The 20,554-nt window shown below is 33.1% G+C and overlaps 3 protein-coding genes across 4 annotated transcripts; 1 reads left to right on the plus strand and 2 right to left on the minus strand.

Moving 5' to 3' along the window:
• The first annotated feature begins 1,192 nt into the window (after positions 1-1,192).
• On the plus strand, positions 1,193-2,285 carry LOC131627939 (probable calcium-binding protein CML41). Its single transcript, XM_058898796.1, has one exon. The coding sequence runs from the start codon at positions 1,348-1,350 to the stop codon at positions 1,909-1,911; it is 564 nt and encodes a 187-aa protein (XP_058754779.1). The 5' UTR covers positions 1,193-1,347; the 3' UTR covers positions 1,912-2,285.
• Positions 2,286-11,649: 9,364 nt separating this feature from the next.
• On the minus strand, positions 11,650-14,064 carry LOC131627948 (serine/threonine receptor-like kinase NFP). Its single transcript, XM_058898803.1, has one exon. It carries the CDS (start codon positions 13,618-13,620, stop codon positions 11,773-11,775), a length of 1,848 nt encoding a protein of 615 aa, XP_058754786.1. The 5' UTR covers positions 13,621-14,064; the 3' UTR covers positions 11,650-11,772.
• A 130-nt stretch (positions 14,065-14,194) lies between these two features.
• Positions 14,195-20,026, minus strand: LOC131627949 (V-type proton ATPase subunit H-like). 2 transcript variants are annotated; one of them, XM_058898804.1, is made up of 12 exons: positions 19,876-20,026; positions 19,703-19,790; positions 19,415-19,540; positions 19,208-19,310; positions 19,037-19,109; positions 17,660-17,725; positions 17,420-17,537; positions 16,819-16,980; positions 16,469-16,594; positions 16,095-16,220; positions 15,185-15,364; positions 14,195-14,731 (listed from the first exon to the last, which is right to left on the minus strand). In XM_058898804.1, exons 2-12 carry the CDS (start codon positions 19,730-19,732, stop codon positions 14,483-14,485), a joined length of 1,359 nt encoding a protein of 452 aa, XP_058754787.1. In that variant the 5' UTR covers positions 19,733-19,790; positions 19,876-20,026; the 3' UTR covers positions 14,195-14,482. The 2 variants fall into 2 exon arrangements, with proteins under 2 accessions (XP_058754787.1, XP_058754788.1); XM_058898805.1 differs by having other exon boundaries at positions 19,703-19,774; positions 19,876-19,938.
• Between the last annotated feature and the right edge of the window lie 528 nt (positions 20,027-20,554).

Below are 20,554 nucleotides of genomic sequence, written 5' to 3' on the forward strand. Positions count from 1 at the left end.
TAGGTAAGTCTGCGTCGTGGCCCCATCTGTCACCTCTACTGGAACAGAGGTGTTAGGTACATCTGTTGGAACGGAAGATCCGTCTGTCATCTGTGAGACTACCTACATCCATGCACGTCGCACGAAGACCTGTTGTGCAATCCTCCCACGTATAAGTCATCTGACTGGTCGGCCATAGCGTCTGCATTGTATTACAAATAAAGTCGGATTAGATACAATTAACTTATAAAAACAAAATAAAAAAATTAATTTCAATTCCGTAGGTGCAAATATGGAAATCTTCTGTAGATACATCTACTGAAGCACCCAGCATTTTAAAAAACTTGGTCTATTCTGTAGCTGCATCTACGGAACTACCTAACATTTCATTTGTTCCGTAGATGCACCTAGGAAACGTTCTGAAGCTCCAAATACGCAACAATGTCTGTCACTGTTCCAACATTCTAAAAACTTATTTTTGGTGGCTTGATTATCCGTTTTACACATAAAAAATACATACATTGTCACTAAACTATGTTTATAAAACTACCTAATGATTTCTTCACCTAAAAGTATATTCAAATGAAACTACAGGAAATACTCGAAAATAACTCAAAAACTCAAAAACTTATCGATTAAATTGAGTTTAGAACGAGTTGGAATGTGTTGATCGTTATTGTTGATGTTCACTGTCGAACTCGAGAGAAAACAATGAAGTTTGGTAGAAGTTTGATAATTTTAGGTTGAGAGAGATTGAGTAGAGAAGATGAAAAGAGAAGAATGAAGGAGGAGAAGAGTCTGGCGCGAGTTTAACATCAAATTGTTCTGTAGATGCATAACTGAAAGAATTCCGTAGATGCACCTACGGAACAAATGAACTTTGACAAAAAAAAAAAACTTCCAAATATACATCTACGGAAACCGTGGACATTTTTAACAAAGCGTATAGTACATAAGAAGTCCAACGGTGGATTAAGAGTTTCTCAAATGTATTTACCTGATGTGTATATATGTTTCTATTTATGTGGAAAAAAATAAACCACCTAATAATAATTATTAGCTTGACATTGTTCTATCAATTTCTTGGGACCCCTTAGGAAACTACCATGCACTTTCCTATCGAGCAGAAAGATCACGTAATCTTCAATACCATAATTCAGCTCTGCTCCCCTAGCAATTTCATAGCAACTCCCTCAAAAGCTATTCTTGATTTCCTTATAAATCTCAATTTTTCTATTTGACTCTTGCACTATATTAAAAGACTCTTATCTATTTGTAACTTCAAGTCACCTTTCAAATAATATATTAATAATTTTTTTATGTATTAAGAGAGGAAACCTTGTTTCTCAAATTTTCATACTTATTATTATGGCTAGAATTCTAAAACCATCCAAGTGGTTCTCTAACAAAAGTCTTAAACTTAGGTCAAGATCTTCCAATTCATCATCATCATTATGCTCTCCAAAATCTCCAATTTCATTGTCTACCACACCAAAAAATAACAAGAATGAAGATGATATGGGATTAAGAGAGGTTTTCAATCACTTTGATAGTGATGGAGATGGAAAAATTTCAGCCTATGAGTTAAGGTCATATTTTGGGTCAATTGGTGAGCACATGTCTCATGTGGAAGCTGAAAGGGTGATTCAATATCTCGATGCCGACGGCGACAACTTGTTGGATTTCAATGATTTTATTAAGTTGATGAAAGGTGAAGAAGGAAGTGGTGATGATAAAGATCTTAGAAAGGCTTTTGAAATGTTTTTGTGGGAAGAGAAAGAAGATTGTATTACACCAAAAGGGTTGCAAAGAATGTTGCAACGTCTTGGAGATGAAAGGTCTTATGAAGAGTGTGTGGTCATGATTGATGCATTTGATATTGATCATAATGGAGTTCTTGATTTCAATGAGTTTCATCAAATGATGGCTTAGTGAATATTAATCTTTAGTAAAATGAGATTTAGAATTGCAAAATTTCAAGATGAATGCATATAATATAAACGTAAATATATCGTGATGAGTGAGTGAGTTTGGTATAGTGTCAAATAAAAAAGAAAGGATTATTGAAATTTGTGTATGTTTTGTATACTTTTCTTAAAGTAAATATTATGATCCCATTGAGATTTGAAATCCGAAGTATTTTGTGGCCAAGATCAAGCCAATGCAAGGGTTAAATTCATGCCAAAAATTTAGGAAAAATGCTATTGTCTTTGATAGAAAATAGGTATATAGGTTCAAGCATAGTTAGAAGCTGGCAACATGTCACTACTGTTTTGAATTTGGAATGGATCTTTTCGATAATGCCATATATCTATTGTACTTGTACCTTTAAAGCCAAAGGAAACCGATAAGAAATAGTTGGAAAAGTGAAGAAAGTAACATGTCATGTCTACTTTAGTTCACTAGAGGATTTGCAAACACTTAAAGCAGATCCCTTAAAAATATGATCCAGATTTTATTGTTTTATTTTTTAATCATTGAAGTGTAATTATATTCGAAATTCGAATATACTAAGAATCTTTGAACAAGGTCGTAAAGTATGTTGAAGAAAAATATTGTACTTCTTGACGTGACTTAGGAAAATACTTCGTTCTTACAAGGTTCATGCTTGACAGGTTGTATACATGTTTGATTTCTTGGGCCATGCTACCCTGAGCGGACCGGTTTTAGCCCTAATCCAACAGAGTTTTCCCCAAATGAAGATACGTTCAGAAGAACAAGGCCAGGTTGAAGCGGTTAATGGCCAGGTTGGTCACTAGTAGGCCCATTATTACAAAAAGTACATACAACAGCATCACATTTACTACGGTTCTTCAGGGAACCATGGTGATATCTTTAGTTTCAAGTGCATATATATATATATATATATATATATATATATATATATAAACGTTGTAATTTTTTTACCATAGTTTAGATACTCATCTGTAGTGATATCTCATACGTTTCAGGAGTTCAATTCTCAGCGCCTCCTAATTCGTGATTTCTTCGGTATTTTAGAGATGCCTTTAAAAAATGAAAGTAATATCACCCTGGTTCTTTACGCTGACCGTTGTGATATATTTTCAATTTTTTAATTTTTAATTGCGTAAAACCCGATGCTTTTTTTATAAAATATAATTAATTTAAATCTTATATCACCACGATTAAGAAAACCGTTTTGATATATTTTTTGTTATTTTTTAAAAAATTTAAATGCTTAATACGCTTTTTTTATAAATTTTATTAAATATCACAACGGTTTTTTTTAACAACCATGGTGATACGATTTATTCACTTTAACAAAACTGAGCTAGCTAGCTAGCTAACTTGTGTCTTCAGTTCTATATTTTCATTTCCATCACGAAACAACGTCATTTCAACCTCTGACGAATATACGACATTGCAACCCTAAACCAAACAACACCATTGCAACCCTAACGAAACAAAACTAGTATCAACACGTACAACACCATCTTCAAACTTGAAGAAACAACCCCATTTTCAACAAAATTTTGTGCTTCCGTACTGTCGAGGAAGGAGCCGACTTCTGTTCTTTATTCTTGACTATCCTTCGATTTAACTGTCGAGAAGGAACTCAAAGAAGGAGCCAACACCATTTTTTTACTTATTCATCACATTTTCGATAGTAAACGATTTCCCCGTGCATCTACAGTACTGTCATTTTCCATTGAGTTTTTGTTTATGTTGATAACATTATTGTTTATGTTGATAAAATTATTGTTTATGTATTTCTTGTTATTGATGTCATTGTGTTGATGATGTCATTGTTGTTGTTGATGTCATTGTTGTTGATGATGTCTTTGTTGTTTATATATTTGTTGTTGATGATAATTCTTCATGTGCTTATGTATTTGTTTTTATTGATGTCATTGTGTTGATGATGTCGCTGTTGTTGATAACGCCATTGTGTTGATGATATTATTGTGAATTATGTTTGTGGCCTAATGTTGATTGTTTTATGTCTTGATAGATGGCCTCTGCCTCTTATTCATCTAGTAGCAACGAAGCTACGTATTCAAATAAAACCAATTCAAATGATTCTCAATTTGTAGGCGGACAATAGAAAAAAACAAAGACGTGCCACAATTATGGCTAAATTAACAAAAGTCTGCAAGTCGGTGTCAGACTTCTGATTGAGTTTAGTGTCGTTTATATGATTCTTGATGGTCCTTATTCTTCACTTTTTAAGAGTTATGATGCGTTCCTTGGACGTAACAAAGGTAGCATATTATTAGATGATTAGAAAGATGCAACAATTGATGTACAAAAGAGCATATGGACAGACGTTCCGGTATTAATTTTAATTTTCATTAATTTGATCTTACTTTATATCAACACTAATACATACTTATTGATATAAATGTTTAGTTGACATTTGAGTTTAGTGATGATTTGAAGTTGTTTAAACATTGGATCACTTATGTTGGTACGACTTAGAGGAGTTTTAAGTCACGACTCATGAGTGACTACTTACGAAGCCTAAGCCTAATATTGAGAGCTCGTGGGTGAAATATCCTTTTCTTGACTAGAAGTTTTGGAGAAAGTTTGTGAAGTCTCGTAGTTCTGAGAAGGTTATGGTTAGTGTCACTTGTATTTTCTAATAATTTTATAGATACAACCATGGACGTTAATATTTGTCCTATGTTTAAAACAGGTTAAAAGTGAAGCGGGAAAGGTGAATAAGGATAAAAACAAATACCCACATAGATTATCTCGTGGGGGACACAAAAAACGTGAGAAAACAATTATTGCTGAAAAAAGACAACAAGTAGGAGATGCAAACTCCATACGTCGTGATCGGGAACCATCTCCACCATCAAGATGTGAGAAGTGGAAGAGGGCTTGAATATATCCAACAAGCATTCACTACTAAAAAAACCGCTTCTAACGTCGGACGTGAAATGCAATTTACCTAGGCAAAAGAATCGAGGTAACGAAGGGCGTCATGAAAAGTAATAACTTAACACCTTGGTTTTTAAAACACAGAGGTAAAGGGGTATTATGGCATGGGTTTGAACCCTAGTTTCTACACTTTTATTATTTACAAAAACTAGCGTCTTTATTATCCCGGTTTATCATAAAAATTGAGAGGTCATTAATTTTTTATAATAAAAATTGAGAGGTCATTAGTTTCTACACTTTTATTATTTACAAAAACTCGTTGTAGTGTTTACAAAGAATATTACATTAATTGTCCATGAAGATCATATGTTGGATCTTCAATTTATTGATATTTTGGGAAACTCTTTTATGTACGGATCTTGCATGTATTTAATAATGGTGAAAAAAGGGGTAAGATAATTAAAATCTAAAATCTAAAATATTTTTGGTACAAATAAAAATTTAATGGAACAAACCTTGAACCCAGATGATTTATGCTCTTGCAATCCATCGAAGAGAACTTTTCTAAGTTTCCTTAGGTTTCATATGTTTCATTTAGATTTCCAAAATCGTAAGAGGACTTATATAATGGACGTTCCTTAGGTTTTACGCGGATCACTAATGGTGAATTCTTGAGCATTAATAACCTTTAAATGGAAGGCAAATATTTGTTTAAGGTCGTTAAATAGTGGGACAAAACACTTAAATATCATCTCAATTTCTAAAACAACCGAGGGGCTAGACTAAAATAATTTTTTTTACAAAAATGGTTATATTGTTTACCCAGAATATTAAAATTAGAGCATGAGTAGGTCTCATACAATATTTGTTACATACAATGTATTTTTAATATTATGGGTAAACAATGTAACCATTTTTGTAAAAAAAAATTTTTTTTTTTACTCTAACCCCTCGATTTTAAAATACAATAAAATTGAGGGGTTAAAGTTTTTTAATGGTTATAATGCGGTTACCTAGAATATCAAAAATACATTGTATGCAACAAACCTTCGCCGAATATCAAGATTGTTTACCCAGAATATAAAAAATACAACATCCAACTTCTAATTAGGTGTGTGTTCCAAAAATTGAAAAATGTTTTTCCAGCATTTGGAATCCATTAATAAGAATTTTTAGGGATAAATCATAGTTGTTCAAAACCTTCAACAACAACAACAACAACAACAACAAAAACATCAACACCATTGTTTGAGATGGATTGCAAAAGCTAGAAAAAGATATTTTGTTCAAGGCAGAAGAACATTTTTTTCAGTTTTGTAATTCATCCTAAAAAAAATGATGCAAATGACGGTGGGTTGGCTGCAAATAAGATAACATTAGGGTAAAATATGTTTAGCGAGTGTTTTATAGTAAAATCTGATTATTTTATCCCCCGAGTTACTAAAGAAACCGAAAGGTTAAATCATTTATTTTACATTTTTTTACAAATAAAGACTTAAAGTGAATTAGCTGGAATTTGAAGCATGTCTTGAATGGTATATTACCTTGGTTTTTATAAAAACCGAGGCAACAAGTTGTTTTTCAATATGTGTGTGTGTATGTGTGTGTGTGTGTGTGTGTGTGTATATATATATATATATATATATATATATATATATATATATATATATATATATATATATATATATGGCGCGCCTTGGAATAAAACCTCGGTTTTTTTTCTATATGATATGTAAGTTTCGTCATGAAAAGCGTTATTTGTTGTAGTGATTCAAGCAAGGTTGAAGTAAGTAAGAATGTAAAGCAGATGCTAAGCACATGGTTTGATTGTTTCTCCTATATATCTGATTGATTCCAGATTTGACATTTTATTCAGTTTATGCTTGTGTGCTACCCCAATCAGATCCTGAAGAACCTCACTTAACCGTTGTTAAGAGAATCGTTAGGTATCTGAAGGGAACAACAAATCTGGGAATTATTTATTATAAATCCTAAGAGTATAAGCAAATTGGATTTTGTGATGCTGACTGTACTGAGATAGAATTGAGAGGTTGTCCACCTGTGGAAAATATCAATTCAATGGTGAAAAATTAAATATCCTGGGATAGTAAAAGACAAGTAACTTGTTGCTTTCTCTGAAGCATAGATAGAATTCTTCTTAGTTGCTAAATATCGCACATAACTACTCTGGATAATATATCTGCTAATGGATTATCAGTTGTACGGAAACATTTTTTGTCACTTATGATGTATGTTTAAAGAATCCATTTTAAATTTCTGAATAAATCACTATGTTCTTAAACATCTCTTTAAAAGAGTTTGGTGGTTAATTATGGATTGAGTATCATAGTCTGTTGTAAAAACCGTCTCCTAAGATAACCTTTTTTAACTAACTTTGGTATGGAAATTCAGTTGGTTATTATCGTTGAAGGTCATGTTGACTTTGAAGAAAGAATGGCTCAAGGCTTTGATCTTCAAAGTGTTGTTTCTCGAAAGGAGTGGAATTCATTCTTTGATATGCTCTATGGCCCTACTTACCCTAATATGGTCAAATAATTTTCGGTGAATGCATCTGTTCAAGAGCTAAATCTAGAGAAAGTCATTCTTTCTAAAGTATATGGTGTCCATATCACCATCACCCCCAACTACTATTGCAAATGCAATAAATTATGAGGAAGACGGTGTTACTCCAGATATGATGTTTTGGAAACACTATTTTTCTTTTAGCACTACTTTTAATAATGTGTCTGACCTATCTAAAGCTTCTAATCTTAAACCTTTGGCACTAGTTTGGTATCAAATTTTGGCCTTAATCCTTCTGCCAAAGAACAAGAATATAGACTCTCTAGATATTAATGAAAGGGTTTTTCTACTTCTTCTTGTCAACTCAGGTGTGGAGATCAACCTTCCCTATGTTACGGTTGAATATTTGAAGAATACTCTCATATCCTTTCATGAAGGAAAGTCCTCTGTCATTCCTTATGGAAGGGTTCTTTCTAAACTCTTTATGCAACAAGTAGTGAAAATTATGGTTGAGGTTACTTCATAAACCTGGGATGATAAGTTGGAGCTACCAAAACTCCTAATAGCCTCTAATAATGAACTATTTAAGGTTAAGGCGGTCTCTCTGGATGAATTGTACTCTTCTTCTGTTTAATTCTTTATTTGTTTATCATGTGTTGTTTTGTTTTTTATTATGTACCTTCCTTCTTTCAATAAAATATGTTTTACTTTTACGTATTTCTCTCTATTACTGTTTAAATCTCTATGTTTTTGCTAAATTGTTTGGTTATTAAGCATATTCTACTAACTTGATGGATTTGTCAAAGTGAGTTATTGGTGAACAAGCATATAATAAAAAAGGAGTGTTATTCATTAAGGAAGATATCACATGTTTTGAATTTTAAGGCTATTACAATGTGAGCTCAAAGAAATCTAGGAACTATCAGTAGAACTTTTTGGCTTGTTCATCAGCTCATCCAGATAAGCCAACTAGTCTTCATCAGCCTCACCTTCTAGTAAATCTTCCTTCTTGAGCTTCCTCGTTGTTGTCTCTGAGATTCTTAAAGGAGTTTTTGGATAAGATCAATCTACCTCAAAGACCATGCTTCTTAGGTTTTATTACCTATGATCTATTGTCAGACTCTCACTTTGACCATCTTGGAATTCTTAGTTTGCATGCTTGTACATCAACAGGTTTCTTAACCCTTTGTCTGTTATTTTACCTGTTGTTTTAACTCTGAACCGGTTTTACTATTTAATGTTTTTTAAATCATCTGATGACTTAAAACTAGCAATTTCAAAAGTTGTAAGAAAAGTATTGAGAATCTTAAGTGTGACAGTTGTCATACTCACAAATATCAATATATTTGATAAGACTTTTGAACTGTTATCTTCTTCGGGAACAGACGAGCTTTCTTTCTTTCAACCTCATGTTTAGTATTTTTATTGTTTAACCTTTTGGCTCTATATCTATTTCTCAAACTCACTTTTCTTTTTCTGACCTTCAGTTGTGTTTTAAAAAATTTAACTTCAAACTTGATATGACTTCTAGATATCTTAGCAGTGACATAAATCATCTAACTGTCATCAATGAAAGGTTAGTTGATATTGAAGAACTGGAATCTTTTGGTTTCGTTCTCTTAAAGATAATTTCTTTTCAGGGCTGGGAAGGATATTTTGACATGCTTTATGGTCCTATTTATCTTGTTCTTGTCAATGAATTTTGGGTAAATGCGAGTGTCAATGACATTATTTTAGATCTTTCTATCTAGCTTAATGTTTTTTGTTTGATTGAGCAAGGAAGTTCTCAATGGGTGTGTTTAGGACAGAAAGTCTCGAGCTAGGTTATTTAAGTAAGGAAGTCCTAAACTGGTGCGTTTAGGCAAGGAACTCTCGAGCTAGGTTGCTTGAACAAAGAAGTCCTGAACTTGTGTGTTTAGGCAAGGATGTCTCGAGCTAGGTTGCTTAAGCAAGAAAGTCCTGAACTGGTGTGTTTAGGCAAGGAAGTCTCATTCAGGGTTTGATTGAGCAAGGAAGTCTTGGAATGGTGTGTCTAAGTAGGTTGCAATCAGGTTCTAATTATAGTGAAAATCTCTTGTGGGACAAGGGGATTGGATTACTCTCGTTAAAGAGAAACCAGGATAATTTTTGTGTGTACTTTTATTTATTGCTTTGGTGCTTTAAATCTTTCCACTACTATTTTCTCTTCCTCAGAATCTGAACTTGGTTAGATTCAGAAGTATTTGTTCTAAGAAGCAAAAATTTACCAGATACACAATTCACCCCCACCCCTTTTCTTGTGTATTTTTCTCACTATCACCTAAATATTTTCTTCTACCCTTTTTCTTAAATCAAATAACTTAAAATCCACCTTTTGTAAAAAAAAAAAAAGATATTATAATACACCCCTCGGCTCCTCTTGTGTTTGGAGTCGCTTGTTTAATAACTATTGGTAAATTTGTTTGTGTTGTAACTGAAAGTTGAACCTCAGATAAAGGTTTGGTGTAAGACGGTTATGGGATGATCATGTGATAAAAATTTTATTGTTAATGAAACTCTCAAGAGGCAATCCTTAGGGACTGGAGTAGGTTGCATGCTTTAAAACCAAATTAATTTATATTTATGTTATTTACTCTTACATGCATAATCTCGAGTTCTTCTCTTTTCTTAAAATCAACCTTTTTCTTTAATTTTGTTAAATTATTTTTTATCATAGTTCAACCCCCTTCCTCCTTTTCTTATGCTTTAAGTCACTTGAATAACAAATACAGGATAAAAAGTGTAAAACAACTTGATAGATTCTGAATGCCTCCAAAATATATCTTGAATGAAATTTTCATCATCACACATTCTATAGATAAAGACATACTTAAGTTCATCCTAACGTTTCAACAAATGTTGTATTTCAATTTTACTTAAGCTTATTGCCTTGTAGTTTATGTGTCGAATATTATAAGCTTGTTTAATATTTGTTACACTATTTAGTATCTTTCTTTTCAAAGTCAGGAAATTTTTTTTAGGAAGAACCATATCTATTGTCATTCCAATAATAATTTTACTTTTAAACAAATGATAATGAGATGACCTATTAACTTATGATCCAAGTCATAGTTGTGTACATCGCACACCACATCAAATTTCTTAACATTTACTAGCATATAGTATCTCCACATCCTGAATGGACATCCATATTTTTTATATCCAGTGTCATCATGTTTCAACTTTTTATTTATTTATTTATACTCACCACTTCTTTCACAATTCAATATGATAAGAGCTTTTCTTCTATAACAACCTGATTCACCTCTTGATAATTATATCAAAACCTAATATAATAGTTTTAGCACAAACTTATTTGAACATATCTTCTCGTAACGTAAGCGTATGTTCAGGAATAAAATATTTTTTCACAATAATTTCATCAACAACAACTTTAGCAACATCAAGTTCAAGAACACTTGATTCACCAACTTCTGGTACATTAGTATTCGAAATGATCCTTCCAATAAATTTTTGCATTGTTATTTAAAGAAGAATCGGAATATAAATCAATAGATAAAGATATAAAAATACATTATTATTTATAACTTGAAACGATGATGAGATTGATGGCGTGGGAAAATAGATTGACTGTGTGTGCAAATGTAATAAATAAAAGAGTAAAGTTTTTGTTAGAATTTAAAAAAGTATGAGACAGTATACATATCGCGAAAAGACTCTTTTGAAACAAATATGTTCAAAATGATCCTTCCAGTATGGAAATTTTAGTCTCTGAAAAATGAAAGAAATAGATTGAAATTTTCTCTTTTTCTTCTTAATTTCTTTTTGTTAGGGTAGGAGTGACCAACATAGCAGAACATGTATAGGTTGAGGATCTAAGCCCTTCTCTTGTACTAAAAAGGTTAAGTACTACATCATTATATCAATGTGCCTATGTTATGGTTCTAATTAATGTTACTGACTTGATATTATTACACTACATGGATGCATTCGTTTTAAATTATTTTAGCCATAAACAAATATTTAGACATCATTTTTGCACACACAAAAATCAATTGTTAATTGATTTAGTGATGATTGACGCACTAGTGGTGAAAACAAAACAAAAATGAATATTTACAAACTCTAGAATTTATAAAAGGAAAAGAAAAGGTTAAACACATTCCTCACAACCTCACATGGTCATATGTGTACCAATATTTTGCTTTTGATATGGTCATTTGACACACATGTGTATATAGTATTAAGCTCAAAAAAAAGAAATTATGTTAATTGGACACTATTAGAAGTTGCTCACTAAGTTACACAATTAAGGTACAGAACTTTAAAATAATTCTTAGTATGTTAACAGAAATTCATTCTTTTTACACATTCTTACAATCTTTCATAGTATCTATACTAATATACCGAAATTGAACTGCAGAAACTGAATTTACATTCCGTCAATCAACGAGCTAAGATGGGACTAACCATACCAGTTATAATCTCAACATCTGATCCGTAAGTACAAGACCTCTCCAACAAAGTAGGAGAATGTTGAGTGAGAAGGGAAAGGCTAAGAACAACTTCTCCCATTGTTGGTCTTAACAAAGATTGTTCTTTTATGCAATTCACTGCCAAAGAGAACAAACTAAGAGCTTCAACAACATTAAAAGACTTCCCCAACTTAGGATCCATCCATCTTCTAACCCTTTCGTCACTCTTCTCTTCTATATCAAACAAACCCTTAATATCTTTCCATAACATATTCACTTCGCTACTTTCGCTATAAGACAAAAACTTCTTTCCTGTTAATAACTCTAACAGAACAACACCATAAGCAAAAACATCGACTTTTGTTATCATAGGATTCTTTGTGGTTCTTGCAACAGAAAAATTTGATATCTTAGCCTTAAAGTTTGAGTCAAGAAGGATGTTACTTGATGTGATGTCTCTATGGACTATACTTGGTTCTATGTGTTCATGCATGTATTGCAGACCAATTGCAACATCAATTGCTATGTTTAACCTCTGACTCCATGTGAGGGAAACCACTGAGCTTGAAGCAGTGGAAAGTTTAGAGAACAGCCAGTTATAAAGTGATCCATTTTCCGCATATTCATATACAAGAAAGTGATTTCCAACATATCCTGAAGAGACGCCGATTAGTTTTACAAGATTTGCATGATTTACCTTTTGAAGAATCACCAACTCTTCTGTGACTGTGATGTCTTCCTTAACATTTTTCACAGCTAAAACATGACCGTCAATTTTAGCTTTGTACACGGATTTCCCTATCCTACACTGTTCATTGAAGTTCATTGTTGCTTCCATAATCATACCAGCTGGATACACTTTTGGCTTACTTACATAGTTTGAAACTTCTGAAATTAACTTATCTGTTATCTCCACAGAAGGCGCACACTTATTCTCACAAGCTTTTCTCTTCCTCAAACAATACACATATACTAGTAATGACAGCGAAATCAGAATAGTGCATCCTAGACATATACCAATGAAAATGATAATTGGAAAATGATTGTTTTTCTTTCTTCCACTTGAAGAATAGTGTAATAATTGTGAAATAGCTGGTAAGCTTTTCACTGGGATAAAAACTGGAAGGTTGGTTGCAGCAGTAAAATTCTGGCCAAAATTGTTTGCATTTGCAGTGATTATGTCATGCTGTGATGCACCAAACTTGGAAGCTACAAGGGTAAGATTGTCATTAGGCTGCCACACATAAGTAATCAAAGACTCTATCCCTTTTGAAGGGCACCTACAGAACAAAGGAATGACTATTTTGGTTCCCACTGTCAACAAATATGGATTCAGGTTAGGATTTGAATCTTCCACTGTCATCCAATTGGTGAGATTCTGATATGAAATGGTTGAAAGATAGTAGTAACTTTCACCTTGTTTGATCAAGTGTGAGATATTAGCAAAAGAGTAGTTTCCATTTCCACTGCAGCCACAAGTTATAGGTATTAGCAAAAGTTGGCCTGGAACAAGGTCCATATTTTCATCTTTTATGTTGCTTGCTCTTGCAATGGATTGAGGAGTGGTGTCAAACATATCAGATATGGTTGTGAGGGTTAAAAAATTTGGAAAGTGAGCAAAGTATGCAACATATGTGTCACAGGAAAGGGGGGAATTCGTAGGGTATGTGAAGTTTGTTCCATTGGCAGAAAAGAACAAAAGTGCAAGAAATAGAGAGTGAGATTGAATGCAGGAAGAAACCATTGTTTTCAGATTTGGTGAACAAGTGAAAGGCACCAAGGAAGAGAAAAGGAAATCTGTATTAATTAGATTCAACATTGTTGATAAAATAGTTTGTTGGATTAATAAAATCAGCAGGAGATTTTGTCTATAGCTTTAACCTTAATTTCTTTTGTTGCTTTCCTACTACTTGACACAATGGACATTTGTCATTTATGTTGACAGTATGCAATTCATGCACAAATGAAATTGCAGGGGAAATTCTATACGAGATTTTACTTTCAACTTTTCTAGTGACTAACCCATCTTAGGACGGCTAGTTGTCTTTGCTACCACTTTTATCTAAGGATCGCGACATCTAGCAAGATCACATACCAAACCTAAACATCAAATAATTGTCATCAAATGCACCTAACAAAACTGCCCACCTCAAATGAATTGTATATTGTATCCTCTCCCATATCAACCCTGCGTGCTACTCAGCCAAATTAAATATTGCAGTAAATTCAAACATGGATGTTGCTAAGGCACTAGCATATTTCACTATACAGCAAAGTAAAAGATCTATGCTCGGGTAAGATATAAGTCAATAACTTTTTCATTCGTTTGAAAACAGCTAACTTAAAGTAGCTAGTTTTTCAAACAAAAACTACATGTCCATGCTTACAAGAAATTTTGATCTAAAATCTGTCTGTATTCAACATGCCCACAAAGCACAACTGAGTATAAAGTTACAAAACTTGATTTATTCAATAGCAGAATATCAAGGATATACTTATTTCTCATATCAAACCTTTTCTAAGGCTTCAAACTGAAATCTTAATGACCATAGATAATAAATTATTACAACAATGAATAAGCCTTGTACAGAGAAGTGTTGGTCCTACTTCTGAGATAACAGGAGACTTCAAGAAATGAAGTGCATAAAATAATAATAATAGGCCACCTGACCGAAATAGAACTAGACCTGCAAGAAGCTTGCATACTTTGCACCCAAGAAAAGCCTTTGGATGCAGAGAAGTGCATTTTTAGTAACCTCAGCACTCTCATGATTCATTAGTTTCATCACTCGTTCCTTGGCTTTAAGGTCTGTCACAATGATCCGCCCAGCCGGATGGCACTGGATGAACTGTGAAATGTCAAAGCAAGCAACAGCTAGAGTCCTTGGATCATTGGATGAGTCCAAAATTGTTAATAGGACCCTTAGAATCTGCAACAGATGAAACAAGTATGAATAGGTTGAAGATAAACGTTATTGAGAAGATAAAAAGTGCACAATTGAGATTACAAAACAAATGATCTTTCATTTCAGGAATATTTCCTTCGATTGCCTAATGGTTTTTCACATACATAATCCTCTGTTCTTGCTATAAAAATGCAGTCATCACTGTTCAGGGAAAAAAAACGTGCATGTTCTAAATGTCTGACGGAACCCATAAGCAAAGAGGGAACAACACAACACATAACGGGTTTTCTACACTCATGAACACCAGGGATAACATGTTTGAGTCCCGAGAGATACCAATTTTTATACTCCACGAAATAACAAGGAAAATAGTATGGATTCACAAGTATGCCTCTTTGTCATCACTGCCTAAATTTTTAAGTGTGCTTTAATAATAAATGAATTGAAGCACAAAAGTAAACAATAGCACACAGATACCTGGAAATCATGATCTTCAAAATTGGTTATATTTTCTCGCCAAAATATGGGATCTTTGTGCATGGGAGACCAGTCTAGATTGCCGAGGAGAACTTCTTGCTTGTACTTATCAAAAGAACTAAGCTTCTTGATGTTATCCTTAAGCCCTTCTTCAAGGGAATTCAGCGCCTCCAACAAGTCCTACGAAAACTTTTCTAATCAATATAAAATTCGGAAAAGCTACATGAAATAGATACTTTCAAAAGGAAATGCAGCCAGATGCTTGAATAGAGATTAACTTCAAGAAATGTAAGATCCCGATAATGGGAGAAGAACAAAATAGTTATATTATGTTTAAAATAAAGCCAATTTGAGCAAAAAGTAAGAGCAAAACGAAAGGGTTCTTTCTTAGTAAATGAAAAAAGGAGGTTGGAAGGCCAATACAAATGTGTATTCAAGTTATGTTGTATGAATGTTTATGTTGTTCATGTATGCTTATGCCAAAAATGTATTTCAAAATAAGAGAAGGAAACATGGTGTGGTTAGCTAGTTAAGGAAAATAAGCAAGATGACAGATAATGCTAAGGTAGCAAGCATCACTATTGTGTAATCCAATTTCATTAACCACGTTTTCAAGTCATCAAATATATGTTGTCTAGTAAATAAGCAGTTAAATAGGAGGATAGTGATCAATTCTTTCCAATGAGTTCTGAGAAGAGATTTCCATTAAAATGCTATCATAATGATCACAATTAAATCACAAAATATGATCACATTCAAAACTAAATCAGTTTTGACCGCAAATAAATCAACATTGGCAAGAAGTACATCAAAAATCACTAACTCTGCATGGCTCCTATTATTATAGGTTTATGACGTTTCAACAAGTAAATTTTCAACAGAAAAATTTGTGCAGGTTATAATTCTTCACCTCATCACTCCATGCTTGTGCTTTCAAACTTTGAACAACCTGAGGAAGCTGGAGATCAACCATCTGAGCACCCAATGTCCCTTTCGACATCAAGTTTTTGAGTGTTAAGACAACAACTCTAACAACCTAACAAAATAGACAAAATAATTGTGTAACATTAGATTTCTATGACAGATGAAGTAATGAACTTATGAATATAGATATTTAGCTGATATTATGGCATGGGTGAAAAATAAAACCGAACGGAAATACAATTTAAGCCAACAGCCATCATAAAATTATAACTAATAATGATATTGCCATGAAAAAGAAACCTGAACAACATGTTTGTAAGAAAAAATGAGGCAAACATAAATGGAACAAGTCAGCTATACCTTTTCTTTTGTAGAGCTCTTAACAACATCAATAAGTCTTGGAAGGGTCCTTGAAGTAGCCAAATATTCAATTGCAGGCTCATAATATGACAAGAGCCATATGCAGAGACATGTTTCATAAAGAAGCTGTCACAAAGGAAATTATCAATTAAGTTCCCAACAAACAGGTGGCATTCCATCAGTGTTCTTCAAATAGAAATTAGTATTAGGCTAGATGCATGAAGCATATTTAATTTAGCCATCTATTACCGATGCAATACAAGCATAGCTATATATACTATGATTATGCATGCACCCATGTACAATACTTATTCAGAATTTGTCATATCTTTCGAGTCCAGCAAACTTACCTGAATAGATTGTTGAGTGGATGCTGGACAAATCAATGGCACAAGCAACTTGACCCCATCCGCTTGAACAAAGGAAGACCTGACAACAGGTTCCTTAAGTAGAGTTGATAGGCAATTGATAGCTGTTGGAACTCCACGAGTAGGATGAGAAGGTTTCTTCAGCTACAGATACAATAATTAGAATAAGCATATATTATTTTCTTTATGTAAAAAATATATAACTGACTTTGTTCATGTCATTGGATTTAACATGCATTTATTTTCATTCACGTCAAGCAACATCTTATGAACCAAATATGGACACTTCTCCCAATGAGGACTCATATTGTGTCGTCACAAGTGGGGGGGCAAGCATCTTTTGCAAGACCCAACCCCCTTTGGTAGATCAAATGTGAATCTTATTAAGTATAATTGATCTTCATATAACAAGCTAGCATATATTAAATCTAACAAGCTCATAATATTTCTTTCAGAGGTAAACATATTTCTCTTGCAAAGACCTTTGCATATCTCAAATTGATATTACCATTTACAACACCAAGAGTGTCAGCTAATGACTGAATTTGGGTTAGTGAAAGGAAAGAGTTTCAGCATTACACACCTGCTCACAAAGCCATTTTACCAATCCTATCAAAACATCATCGATAGAGGTAATTGATTTCTTTTCATTTGATGTTCCTCCATTTGAAGCATTGCCATTCTGATTTTTTGGCCTGACACTACAATCAATAAAGGTTAAAGTTTTGCAATAACTGAAAAATTAACTTATACAGCCCCTTGGTTGATATAATTCCAATAACTTTTTGAACTAAAATGTCAGAACGCCTCATGTTTATATTACCTGACTATTAAAGCAAGGATCTTACAACTTTTCTCTTGTACAAACCAATTTCCTTTGCGAAGCAATCTGCAAGATGTACAGTATTGTTATTTTTTATTGTCTATATTTCATAATTGTTGATGTTTATCATTTGACACAAAAAGACTAAACTCAGACACTTGTACTAATAAATACTTATAGTCCTATGATATAAAACAGATAAATATGAAAACTAATCTTCAGGGAGATTTTGAGATACATTATGATAAGAAACTAATCATATGAGATAATCTAATATACTCTAAAGTAACATCAAGATACTACAAAATATTTTAATATTTCAAACACTCACCAAAGCTTATTAAGCATAAGCTTGTAATTAAATAATATAACTTCATATTGAAAATCAGTAGACTAGATCACTTCTGGAACAATAGTCAAGACCAAATTTCCGTTGGGACAAAAACTAGTGTTTGGGACAAAAACTAGTGTTGGACTGTAATTAGGATATAAAACATCAGCCAAACTTTAACTGAAACAGAACAAATACCAAATTGCAACTAAGTTGGAACCAATGCCAAAGCACAGCTGAGACAAGTAGTACCAAACTGCAATCGAGACAAAACTTCTTAAAAAATTGCAACTAAAACAAAACCTATGAGGTACTGAAAACAGGGACACCGGGGACAACATGGACACGTTGACACTGCAAACTAAAAATATAGGTCACTGATACATATATATTTATTTATATATTATAACTAAATAAATTATGAACATTTTCTATAAAAGATCTCAATTGAGAATTAAATTATATATGTACAGATTGAGCATTATGTGTCATTGCAAAAATGTTAAATAAAATAAGATAGTTTTTCATCTTCATTTCATTGCAAATATAATGTCTCTAATCCCTTCAGTAATCAACCATCACTCTCACTTGAAACTGGTCTCAACAAAACTAGAAAGTGTCAATGAATCAAACGTGACCAGTAGTGAGACGAATAAGCAACAGGAAGATGGCACGTGGATTGATGGTTGGAAAGTGATAGCAATGGCCGAAAAAAGAATCTAAATATAATCATTATATTGAAGTACAGAGAAATAGGGAACTTGGCAGAAGAATAGTGATGGGATAAGTCAGAAAGTTTGGTATGGATCTGATATCATGTTGTAGTTAAAAGGGTTTAAATGAAGAGAGAATAGACTGAATAAAACAACTGCAAACAAAAATTCTATAAAATATGCTTGGCTGAAGTAATCGCCATGGTCACAACTCACAACCACATTATATTTTTAAAAAAAACTGCAATTTAGTCTAACTAAGCTTCTATCATCTCCAGAGCAAAGTGAATAACTAATATGTAAAACAAAAACACATTCAGAGTAAATACTTAACTTAGGAAAGGCTCATAAGTATCATCATCAGCAAGGGCATTGTCATGAAACAGTCGTGCTCTTTTCGGGTTCGCTGCCAAATATGAGATAATTTAAAGATTTATCTAGTCATGTCACTGATAACAGACTATGATACCAAAAAAAAGAATGCCATTTTATTCAACAAATTACCTGTCAGCATTTCATCTATCAGAGCCAAAACATACTCAACAGTATCCTCTTTAAAAATATCACGCAAAACATGAACAAACACACGAACATAAGCAGGACCATCCTGCCACACAACGAAATTGAATTCTCAAGACCAGAAAATATTCGATCTCCAAATCGTAAATCAAATCTACCTCAAATCAAAATTAAACAAAATAAAGCAATTACATCATCGAGCAACTGAGCTCTCTGACTCTCCGATCGGTGATCATAGCGCCTCAAGAGCTGAAGGCTAGTGCCGGATATCAGCTTGGTAGACATGTAGGTCTCCCATGGAATGTCCCTACTCAGAACCTTCAAGAAAACAATAACACAATATCAATGGAAGATCGAAAGCATTGCAATCCACAGAAACTAAAAAACCGAAAAACTCGTTCGAAATCGAGCGCAATCGAGAATTTGCAATCAGATCGGATAATTGAACAACAAATTGAAAGGAATCAGATCGGAACGAACCTGATCGGTGGTTAATTCAGCCTGGTCCATGATAGTGAAGAACCCTAGAACTCGGAGAGTTCGCCGGAGAAACTGTTACAGATTGGTACTGTAACGAGAGGGGTGAAAGCGAGTGAAATGAAATGCGAGTGAGATGAAATTGAAATGAAGGAGATTGAGAGAGGTTTATTTACCTGTGTACCTTGCGCGAGCGATTGGGTGGTTTTTCGATTTGTAGCGGAGGAAAATGCAGAACTAGAAAAAAAAAATTAAAATAGATTAGTTTTGGAAGCAAATGATGAAGTATCCTTCTCCCTCCACGATCACTTTTACGATCATGTTCATCCTTATTACACGTGGCTGTCCATCACATTGCAATATCATTTTTCTATTTAAAAAATATTTAAAAAAATATTCACTCAGGCTATGTTTTGGATATCACAAAATGAACCGAAAGGAATGGAGTGGAGCGGAGTGGAACGGAGCGGAACGAAGATACTATTTCATTGTTTGGAAATTTTAGGACGGAATAAGGCATATGGTTTATTCCGTCCAAATCGGAGGGGAAGGAATATGGTGGTAAGTGATGGAATGAAATAGAATTCATATCACTCCTTTCCGCTCTGCTCCATCCGTTTTTAAATTATTCAAACAATGAAATATCATTTTATTCCACTTCACTTCGCTTCATCTGATTCCATCAATCCAAATAAAACCTCACTCTCCTTTCATATGCAAAAATATAAAAACCATTACTTATACCCGTGTCGTCACGGGTTAAATATTTTCTAAATAAAAAAATCTCATATTTAAAATATTTATAATTTATAAATTTTACTTATACTTAAATTACAATTGTATATATATAATGCT

The sequence above is a fragment of the Vicia villosa genome, unplaced genomic scaffold (genome assembly GCF_029867415.1).
Source record: "Vicia villosa cultivar HV-30 ecotype Madison, WI unplaced genomic scaffold, Vvil1.0 ctg.000416F_1_1_1, whole genome shotgun sequence".
Lineage (NCBI taxonomy): Eukaryota > Viridiplantae > Streptophyta > Magnoliopsida > Fabales > Fabaceae > Vicia > Vicia villosa.

Excerpts from the sequence above, each read along its gene's own strand:
- LOC131627949 (XM_058898804.1), bottom strand. The coding sequence starts at position 19,732 with ATGGACCAGGCTGAATTAACCACCGATCAG. Across the intron at positions 19,541-19,702 it reads CTGAATTAACCACCGATCAG|GTTCTGAGTAGGGACATTCC; the intron begins GTTCGTTCCGAT and ends GTTTTCTTGAAG. Across the intron at positions 19,110-19,207 it reads GATAGATGAAATGCTGACAG|CGAACCCGAAAAGAGCACGA; the intron begins GTAATTTGTTGA and ends CATATTTGGCAG.
- LOC131627939 (XM_058898796.1), top strand. The coding sequence starts at position 1,348 with ATGGCTAGAATTCTAAAACCATCCAAGTGGTTCTCTAACAAAAGTCTT.
- LOC131627948 (XM_058898803.1), bottom strand. The coding sequence starts at position 13,620 with ATGTTGAATCTAATTAATACAGATTTCCTTTTCTCTTCCTTGGTGCCT.